At 38.8% G+C, this 11,218-nt stretch overlaps 1 protein-coding gene across 1 annotated transcript; it reads left to right on the top strand.

The window, feature by feature from the left end:
- The first annotated feature begins 7,509 nt into the window (after positions 1-7,509).
- Positions 7,510-8,450, top strand: LOC131313463 (putative phytosulfokines 6). Its single transcript, XM_058341780.1, has 3 exons — positions 7,510-7,791; positions 7,896-7,975; positions 8,080-8,450. The coding sequence occupies exons 1-3, from the start codon at positions 7,695-7,697 to the stop codon at positions 8,188-8,190; spliced, it is 288 nt and encodes a 95-aa protein (XP_058197763.1). The 5' UTR covers positions 7,510-7,694; the 3' UTR covers positions 8,191-8,450.
- Positions 8,451-11,218: the final 2,768 nt, after the last annotated feature.

The raw sequence follows: 11,218 nt of genomic DNA, 5'->3' as shown, positions 1-11,218 counted from the left end.
AATCGATAAGAATATGCACCTCCAGAAAATCTTAATAAAAGGGAGTGATAAGTGCCAAAAAATATATATTTTGGCCCTCCAATCTATATTTATTAGTACTTTATTTTTGTTAACTGATTTTTATTCTGTGTTTTAATGTTTATAGATTGCTCGAGCTCAGTTTCCAATAATTTGGGTAAAAAGAAGATTTTATAGAAGTTTTGGATCAAGATGCAAAGTTCTTCGAAGTTGAATGACTAATGTTTTATTATGTAAAGTCTAAGGGCTACTATGTAATTATTCCCTTCAATCCCTATAAAACCAACTTTGTTACCCTACTGATGAGTTCGGCCAGTCTTGGGAAAAAAGAGAAAAAGCTGCGCACAAGAGGCTGCGTGGAAAAGAAGAAAAAAGGCTGCTGCTACCGTTCTTTGTTCTACATATTGCTTACAGTATTTTTCCTTCCAAGTTTTTATGTTTTGTTCAAATACTCGCAATTCAGTAACTAGTTTTAAATTCCGTTCTTTATAAAAGTTGTTCGTTGATTCATATTTAATTTAGAACTTTTATTTATTTACTATCTCGCGTAATAAAAACATGTTTCAAACTAGGGTTTCTTTTGTTTATTGTTTAATGATGAGTGAGTAGTCATTTAGGTAGGGTTGCGGAGTGATTAGCACGCCGTGATCAGTTCGGATACTGCTCCTGTTTTCAAACAATGTAAAAATGATTTAAGATTGAAAAAATACTTCCCGCGGACGAATCTGGGCATTGTCGGAGCCCATGTGAACGGGGGAATGGGGGTCCAAAACCCATTCTCCGCTGCGCATGGGTAAACGGCAACCATAGAGTCTCGCATCTTGCGGGGTATCTTTTTCAATCTCAGATCGAACGTTTATAAGAACACCGAATGGAGCAGGTTAATCCGGACTGGTTACGAGTGCTATGAATCCTACGACCGTACCTTTCTTTTATTTATTTGAAAAGTACAATCAATTTCTAGGTTTTAATTTAATCTCAATCAAAACGACAAGGGTGGCTACCTAAGAGCCCGTTTAAATTATAACAACCCGAATTTTTAGTCAGCACACTTTACCGTCCTTAGTGGATTCGACTCCAGTCTTACCGGATATTATGCTACGTCGGTCTCCGCCTTACGCTTGGGGCAACCCATTATTTTAGGTCTAGGAAATCCGTCAAGCCGGGAGAAATAATAACACAATAATAAAGGCCAAGGGCAACTTGGTAAAAAATCAACCCATAATTCATTTTCAAAATACATTCTGCACATATCTCCCAAACTCTCTTACCATACTCAAAATACATTCTAGCAATAATTCAAAAAGCCAAAAATTAAAAATAAAAAGCAAAAAAATAGGCTCCCAAACACCCTCTAAGAAGTCAGAGACTAGATCCAAACAGAAAACAACGCAGGACAAATGGAAGCCCTAAAATCCTTCAAAGGCTCAGCCCTGGAATGGAATGAAATGAGATGAAGTGAAAAAGATTCCCCCTCTCTTCTTTTTTCCCTGCCCTCCTCGCCTCGTTTTCTCCTGCTGATTGGCTTTCTGTGCTCTTAGTTTGGGTGCGGCTATTTGTTTGGTCCGGCGTGGTCCCCCCTTGCGGCGGTTTGTCCGGTGATTGGTGGTGGCCCACAGTCCTTGGTTCCACACGGCGGTCCAGATCTGTCTTGCTCGGGGTCATCGACGAGGTAATAAGGTGTGCGATTGGGTTAGGGCTTGTTTTTTTTTTTCTTCTACCGGCTATTTGGGTTTCCCCCGAATCGGTCTGGTCTTGTACCAGTTTGGTTTTTCCAGATCTGTTGTGGTTGAGGTGGTGAGCGAATAATTCGGCGCCTATTGAGGAATGGTTCGTTGATGGTGGTTTGTTGGTTTTGTTGGGGGCTGTTGGTGGTTCGGTGGTGTATCAAGGGTTGGTGGTGGTCCGGTGGTGTTGATTTGGTTGCGCAACAATTCGGCTAGAAGAAGGTTGGTCTTTGGTTGCCGTGGCTTGCTTCGAAGCCTCTCCACTGGTTCAGGTGTTCCGGCTTTCGTCCAGTTCTGGCCGGCGTCCCATGTGGATTAGTCCACGAGAATAGTTTGCTTGTAGTTGATATTGTTGTTGTTTGCTTTCAGATTTATGTGATGCTTAGTTTTTAAGGTTTGAGTTGTTTAGATCCTCTGTTATCGAGACCTAGATTTGGTTCCTAATATCGAAGTTTATGTAGCTTTGGTTCTTTCCTGTATCTTTTCTGGAATCTGTACTGTCCAATGGGTTTCTTTGAATGAATGACTTTTTCAGAAAAAAAAAAAGGAAAAAAGAAAAAGATTCCGTAGACCATCCAATTGTAGTGTATAATTTTTGTTCCCAATCGCGTTCTACGTTTTATTGAATATCCTTTAATTCTAGCTACTGAAGATGAAGGTTGAATAAATTAGAGTTCCAGTTGCAACAAGTAGCGAGCTCAAATTTAGCTCAATAAGTTTATATTGCACCTTAGAGCATCTGTATTAGGCTGGTCAAATCAGCCTTCCTCGTTATTGTAGCGAAAAATCCTTCAAAACTAGTCTAAAATTAACCTCGCTCACAACTCAGCAAAATATAAAATAGATACAGTTCCTCGTTTTTTTTTAACGTGTCACTATGCATAGGTTAAAGAGTATTTTATTATTTCTTTTGGATTGTTCCAACTGGGTGTGATAGAAAGTTGTGTGCTGAGAAGTATTTTTGTACTAATTTAAAATCTACCCATTACACGAATTTTTTACGGGCAAATAAAGAAATAATATTTTATTGAATAGGGAGTGAGAGTAAAGAGTCTGATTTTGTGTAATTATAAAAAATTGACTAGTTAAAGTAGAAAAATGGATTTTGAGGATTAATTTGATCCAAAATTAGTTGAGATTGAGGCGGATGCTCTAATTAAAGAGAGAACTGCTCAAGCTCAGCTTATTGTTGGCTCGATCACAGCTTCTCTGGTATATATGCTCAAGCCCCAAGGGATGAGCCAATCTTGAACACATTGTTTTTAACTTTCAAACCAGACTTAGGGTCCGTTCTAGAAACCTTCTTAAAAAATAAGCAGCTTATTTCACATTTCAAACTCAAAAATAATATAAATGAAAAATAATTTTTCAATTTTTTTTGCATCGTATAAAAGATCTCGATGAGATCTTTCAAACAAGATCCATATTACATATTTTTAGATTTCAATAAGTCCATAATTTTTTAGATTGAAATTACCTTGTTAAAAAATAAGAATTTTTTTTCGTTTTAGGAACGGAGCCTTAAATATCTCCCCAACTTAAATATCTCACCACTAAGGTCTACTTTAATTTACAACCCTCCTTAGTCCTTATACGAGGATCGAGCTACCGTCTAGTCTCCCTCCCGTCTAGTTTGATTCAGTTTGGGTCATTTGTAGACTTTTTCAGGTTCACAATAATGATCTAAACCGTTCACTTTTTAGCGGTCACCAAAAACAATGGCTATGTAAAAAATCGCATTGATTGGATACCGTTGGATATCATTTCCAAATATGTAAAAAAGAAAAGAGTGTGCAACGATGGATTGCAACCCACTTAACACATTTGTTTGAAGCTTATGCATTTAAAAATCCTATCAAACGGCATCCAATCAACGTGATTTTTAAATTTTAACGTGGTCGATATTCATTCTTGATGAGTTCTAAAAAGTGAACAGTTCCGAAGTTAGCGAGTGCGACTTAAAGTAATTTACTCGGTTAATTTACTGACCTGGTCGTATAATAGGGAGATCTTAGACTCATCTAATTTTACAGTCCAGCTGAATGCAGAGAGAGAGAGAGAGAGAGTCCAGCTGAATGCAGAGAGAGAGAGAGAGAGAGAGTCCAGCTGAATGCAGAGAGAGAGAGAGGGATAACAGAAGACACCAAAACCAATTGGATTCGATTCTGCGGCATTTTTGTCCTTCATTGCATTGGAGTTAGGAATTGAGATTCCCCTCATAAAGTGGTGGGTGGTGTTCTGTCAAAATTTTCCACAAGATTCCTTCCAAAAAGCAAAAACATCACCCCTGTGATAGAAAGGATCATGCTTTTCCACTCTTGAACAGACAGACATCTAATCCCTAAAATTCATTCCGGTTTTCCATTTTATTCTTAATTTCCAATGGGACTTCTTTTGGGTTTTCACCTAAAAATGATATTGTGGCCTAAAACTTGGATAAATTATAGGACTAAAAGCTTGAAATTCAATTTCCAAATTCCATTATTTCCAAGTATCAAGGTCATGTTTTCCCTGTTCCTACTCATCCCAAAATCCCCATGTCTTTTTCCCAACAGCACAAAACTTTACTATTTTTATTGATAACTTGGGTATTCACGTCCAGCTTACGTGCTTTTCGATAATTTTGGAGGATTAATCCACCGTCTACTAGCAGGAGCTCAAGTAAGGGCACAAGCCAACAACAATGATTGGATTTGAATCTTAGATTAGGATCGAGTCTTGGACAATGATGTCGGTTCGACCTAAATTTTTTCATTACCAATCAACACGACTAGGCCAGTAAAACACTAAACGGTTCTGGTCAAATCATGAGGCGCGGGTGGGTCCCACTTTGAACCTCACACCCCAATCTCCTAATTCAAATCACACATACAAAAACATCATAGAGTCACAAAGTGAGGTTGGGAAAACCCTGAAAGTAGATGACCCCTCCACCGATTGAGAAATTTTCCCGTGCCAGGTAAGTATCAGGGGTGTCCGCTTGGCACATCCGAGCCGTCTTATGCGATTTTAGATGGCTTTGATTTGGAGAGAGAGAGAGGACGGGTGAGAGGAGAGAGAAGATTTCAATCTGAGCCGTCCAAAAGTGCATCGGACGGCTCGGGAGTGCCGAACGGCACCACGTGGTATATACCCGCTCGGTACTAAAAAATTTCTACCACCGATGCCTTGCTACTTTGCGTAGAACAGCACACTAGCTATCATCCGCCTTCAAGATTCAATCATAACTTAAAAAGGCTCAAGTGCACCTCAATTGAACAAACAAGAAATCTCTCTGAAGAAATCGATTGATGTAAGGTCCTACAGTCTAAATCCAATCCAACTAATAAATACTATACAAGCTAACAAATCGCACAAACATTCGTTAACCGGATGCGGGTTAGACAATCATAATCAACAGACAGAATATGCAAACGAGTGAGAGCATGATAACAAGAAAAAAGCATGATAGCAAGAAAAAAGTATGCAAACGAATGAGAGCATGATAGCAAGAAAAAAGCTTCGGGGTAGAATACCATAATCAACACAAGTACAACAACAACAAAAAACAGAAAAAGAAGAGAGACTACACTACATATGTACTATGGAGACTACTTAAATGAGAAAGAAAAAGCTAGCCAAACTTTTTAAGTTTGTATTGCATTTCCTAATCCTTTATCCTTGAGAGAATGCAACTATGTTTTATAAAATCAGGTTGGTCTGGTACTAGCAGACAGAGGGATTTTATATCTCCAGCTCAAATCTCAAGGGCACACATGTCTTCTTAATTAAGAAAAAAGCATATTCTCTAATTATTCCTTCAAAGAATCCAAACCCCAACATTAACAGCAGTTGTTAATAATTTTGTTATTCCTTCAGCAGGGCAAATGTTTATTCAAATCTCCCCAAAAGAGAAGCATAATGGCTGCTTCATTAAAATAATAACAATCCATTATTGACACACATTGGACTGAGTGGTTTTTCAGTGCCGAGCGGGTATATCCTACGTGGTATCCGTTCGGCACATTTGAGTCGTCCGATACACTTTTGGACGGCTCGGATTGAAATCATCTCTCTTCTCTCACCCCAACACTTTCTTTCTTTTTTCTCTCTCCAAATCTAAACCGCTCAAACACATGATGGACGGCTCGGATGTACGAACGGACACCACGTGGTACCCGCTCTGCACTGAAAAATTTTCCCATTGGAGGAGAACACAAGACGAGTGGCACATCATTGTCAGAGATGCCTAGCATGCATGATTAGTCATCCTATCCTATCATTTTCCTTTTACCTCGCCCAATGACGAATATGAACCTTAAAGTTGGAAAAACATCCTAACATTGATAGATTTCCCAGCACCGAATAGGGCTGCAAACGAACCCCGAGCTGCTCTTTGGTTCGGTTCGTTAAGGTTCGGCTTGGATCGTTTAGTAATCGACCCCGAGCTCGAGTTTTGGGCTCGGTTATCATAATAAGCCAAGTTCGACACTCAACAGTTCGGCTTGTTTGTATAGGCTCGGCTCGTTTAAAGAGGCTCTTCAAGTGAATTACTAATTAGGATCGGCTCGTTAAAGGCTCGAGCTCGAGTTTTAGACTCGTTTAGTAAACAAGCCAAGCTCGAACACAACAAAACTCGGCTCAACTTATTCACACCCCTAGCCATGATACAATCTGGATGACTAAAAAACTTCAGCTATTCGAAATGAAGCCAACAATTTATATCAACCTAGGGAATATTAACTGGGGACGAACCTACCATGCATGTGATTGCATTGAGCAAACCTAAGCAAAAATTCTCTAGCACTAATTTGAAAACCAATGCTACTAGCTTATCCCGCATCGGTTAATTATCTCCATCAAAATTAGTATAGGAGCCTGAGCGACCTCATCTTTACTCATTATTAATTGGTATTGAGTTGGATGTTTTAACGACCAATAAGTAGTTGGATGAGAGAGAAGATAAGAGAGTTTGGGATGACACCACATTAGCACTGAAGATAAGGAGAGGTGACACTGAGACCACTTAGAATAGGTGGAGCGGCCACTCATGCACACTGGTTGCTTCCATGTGGGAAGCAATTTCATTGATGGGTTAACTAGTAGTTTCCATTGCTTTGCCTAATTAACAAATACTATTGATTACAGAGGTATGTATATATACGTGGTGGTCCTTGACCACTTTCAGCCATTTTTCTTTTGTTTAATTTTGCTTTTGCTTTATATGACAAAAACAACTTAAATGAGCTAAAAGTTTGATTAGCTCCATATAGATACATTCAAAAGATTTTACTTTTGAACTGAAGGTCGGGTCTGACGCAAGGCAAAATTGCTTCATTATGACCTAGAGGCCACGAGTTTGAGTCGTGAAAATAGACTCTCTGCTTGAGAGGTAAGGCTGTATACATCAACACTTCTCCAAATCCCGCAAATGCGGTTTGCCACCTTTTATATTCTGAACTCCAGCCAGAATCTCTCAGTAGTATAAACAAGACATTTAAAAGCCTTCGGATAAAAAATTCTCCGAGTAATTTTTTGACACGTGGCAGAACATTAGTGAAACATAAAGCAGGTGATATGGGAAACAGCTATCACCATCTCCAAAAGGTTGACTTGTGTGGACTGTCAGCCCACTATAGCACATTTGTTTTTGTAGTCTTTGGACTTTACCAAGACCACTACCCTCACAGTTACTCTCTCTCTCTCTCTCTCTCATAGAGTAGTGGTGTTGAGCAGAAATAGTAATAAAATGATGATGGTGGTGGGTTGGGCCCTCTTGTATGGTGTTTGTAAGCTCTGTTAACTGCCTCATTTGGGGGGGGTGGGGCTTCACGTGATTCAAGAGTGGGTACACCCTTATCTTTGCATGTATTTATAACAAAGCATGTGCCCCCTTCACCACCCCCAAACTCCCCAAACTCTCTCTCTCTCTCTCTCTCTCTCTCTCTCCAAACTGAGGAGCAGAACAAAATGAAGCAAAGCCTCCATTCTGCTGCTCTTCTACTCTCCCTTCTTTTACTCATCACCACCTCACAAGCATTAGCCCGTTTCTTAGCAACCAAACAAGGTTTGAAAACGCCTCCTCGATCCTCTCATACTCCTTTTACTACTACTACTACAAGTTTATAGTATCCATTTTGGAACCTAAAAAATTAATTGCATGTTTTGCAGGAGAAGAGGAGCCAAGGGTGAATGAAATCACCACCGGGGTTACTTCTCCAACGGAGACGGAAGAAGATGATTCTATGAACGTAATTTCCCTTCCCTAGCTAGTCTTGAAATTAATTTCCTCTCTTCATTTTTTTTCCCAACTGTTTTTTGGACCCTGAGAGACTTGCATGTGTACGTGCTGCAGCTAATGGGGATATTGGAAGATTGTCACGGCGGAGACGAAGAGTGTGTAAAGAGAAGGATGGATGCAGAGGCTCACTTAGATTACATCTACACCCAACACCTTAAGCCTTAATTAGTTAATGGGAACAGAAGTTATAATTAAGCTAATCTCTGTTGCATGCCTAGCTAGTACTTAATTTCCCACAGAAATCTGTGAACCATAATTAAGGAGATCACTTCAAGGCAGTCTTAATTATCTTAACCCCTCCCTGCCCTTAATTTTGAGCTTCCATAGTGTTGGGTTTTGGCTTTAGAGTTGTGTTTCGTTATACCCCATGTAAATGTACTAAGATTGTAAGTAGTATTCAATTATAGATGTGACTGTTTGCTCTAGAATTCTGATTTCATGATCAATAGTTTCAGAACACAAAATTCTTCTTTAGTACTGCAAGGAAGGGATGAGTGTGTGTGTGTGTGTGTGTGTGAGAGAGAGAGAGAGAGAGAGAGAGAGAGAGAGATCAAAAGCAGGAACTAAAATCTTCCAGGGAGAAATTTTTAGGGTCCGATCTCCTCTATTCCGAAAATCCTGTGCTTCTATGCTGAGGGATTTTTCGGCTGTTAGATTGTGATTTTTTTTTTTTTATGTTTTAAATCGAACGGCCGAAAAATCCCTGAGTTTTCTAAACAGAAGATTCTGGCTCGAAGTTTTCACTACCAATTAAACAAATTGTAATGAGGAAAGCAACTTGGAGACTTCTGGATCTTGGCAGGTAAACTTGAGGTGAGGACTGACATTAAGACAATTTATTATACAGTTGGGGAGTTATGCTCAGTTAATTTGGAGAACTTTCTTCCACGCCATAATAAATACCGTTGTTAAAACCAAGGTGTCCTGCAAGTTATAGTAGGTGATATTTTGTGATACATTGGGAGTATTTTTCTATCTCTTGTTGCTCCAATTCACATGCCAAATATGTTGCCACATGAGTTCTTCAAATGCTAAATGTTGTGTCAGGAAAACGTTCGACATTTTCGAAAACTAACTATGAAACATTTTTTTTAAGAAAGCAAACAAACCACTATTCAGGGAACACAGAAAAAGATACCAATTTTGCATGCTAATTTTCGAACTAAACGTGGAAAAATGATCAAAGAGGACGAGTGTTTTTTTCCTTCTCCGCTATTCGTTGTTTTTGTTTCTGCAAACACAAAAAGTTGAGTCAGAAAGAGAAAAGAATTGGGTAAAACATAAAAATTCAAAACAAGAGCTAGGCAGGAAAAAAATGTGCTCATATTTTCGATCGACACTAGTTCTCTGCTTCAAGAAAATCACTTAAGTAAATGGAAAATGCACACACAATTGGTATAGGAGTGTTTCAAGGAATGTTACAAAGCTGTTAGAGAGGGATTTTAGTATTTCTTTTGAGATCGAGATCTGGAAACGAGTAGAAGATACTAGAAGCTACTCTAATTTTCAGCCTTTTTCTATCTCTCCTCCATTTTAAGCTCCACTTCACTCTTTAGTCTTTCCCCTAAAGCCCTCCATTCTAGTCTCCTTAATTAGAATCTACACAGTGTTTATGTATAACAATTGTGGATCATTATACTTATCCTCTTCGGGAGAAATTTTTGGATGCCAAGCAAGTACCATGTGGCGGTACCCGTCCGCGATTCCAACCATCCAAACGTATTTTGGACGGCTCATATTTATCCCCTCTCTCTCTCTCTCTCTCTCTCTCTCTCTCTCTAAATTCAAACCTTCTAAAACACGTTCAGAGGGATGGGATTGCCGACGACATACCATGTGTGTGGCACCCGCTCGACACCCAAAAACTTCTTCCTATTCGGAGTTATCAACTGAAGAAAAGCTAAAACCAAAATGACACTTAATTATGCTTTGATCATGTTGTCAACCAAATAGTCTAATTGCTGTAACTTTAATTGTTATCGTTTCCACTATCTTGGCAACCATAACAAGCACAAAATAATTCGGCCTTCCATTATTGACACTCTGTATGTGCCTGTTTTTCTTCATTACTAGAGGTGGTGGTGGAGGGGTCCAGTCCACCACAACTTATTAATTTCAAAAATATCTGTCTCTTGTTTCCTTTTTTTTCTATTAAAATAAAACACCAAATAACTCAATTACCCTCACTCACTAAGGAAGAACAAATAGGAGAAGAGAAAAACAATTCTCCAAGGCCATCTGGATAAGACACCACCATTCATAGCTGAAATCAATCTAAGGTTGTAAGAGTAGGTGAATGAAGAAAGAAAATTTACCATATATATTATATAGCATAAAGGTCGTGCAAAGACCTTGTAGAATAGACTTTGTAGTGGAACCACAGCCTTGCATGCACTGCTTTGAATATATTCCAATAGGTAGGGTCTAGTCTAACCCTTGTCCTCATTGCTTCAAATAATGGAAAATTATGAGGGTACCTATTTAAAAATACTGTAAAATCAATGAATACAAAGCAACATAGTGGCACTGTAAAAAAAAAAAATGCAGAAATTTGTTTTAAAAAAAATGACACAGTCGCGGGTATGATGCTGTCCTTCTGCAATAACTCCAGACATGTTGAATTCGAACTCATTGCGTAATGGAGAGTTTTGCCTTGATTTTAGCATCATTTTCTATACTAGCATGCAAACATATAGTGGAAGGCCGAAAAGGAAACAAGAAAGAGAGGAGAGAAGCTGAGTTCAAGACGTAAAATGAAGTAGAATCGAGCTAGAACTTCGTTCTCTCTATTCAATTTTTGAGTCAGTGACATGCACATATGTTGTCCATTTTCACCATTTCATGTACAAGCGAATGCTGCAAATCAAGTGGAAAACACGGCAAGTGTTTTAGCATAAAATGAAAACGTTACAGCAAAGCGAAAAATCTCGATCTGCATTGAATACAATAACTTTGTTTGACCGACATAGAGTTTGTTGTCTTCATTTCGAAAAATGCACAGAAATAAAACATGGGCTTGAAGCTTCATGATGCTGGTGGAAGTTCTTGAACAAGAGAACGCGTAAAAGAGAGAATGTTAAATTTCTAACACATGAAGTTATTCTTCCTGAGTAATTTCTGTTGAATTAGCCAGCCATGCAATAGTATTGTATCGTGTTTGTGACCAACTGATTTGGCCTTTTGCGACCACTAT

This window comes from Rhododendron vialii, chromosome 13a, assembly GCF_030253575.1.
Source record: "Rhododendron vialii isolate Sample 1 chromosome 13a, ASM3025357v1".
NCBI lineage: Eukaryota > Viridiplantae > Streptophyta > Magnoliopsida > Ericales > Ericaceae > Rhododendron > Rhododendron vialii.
This window is presented reverse-complemented; position numbering and strand designations above follow the sequence as displayed.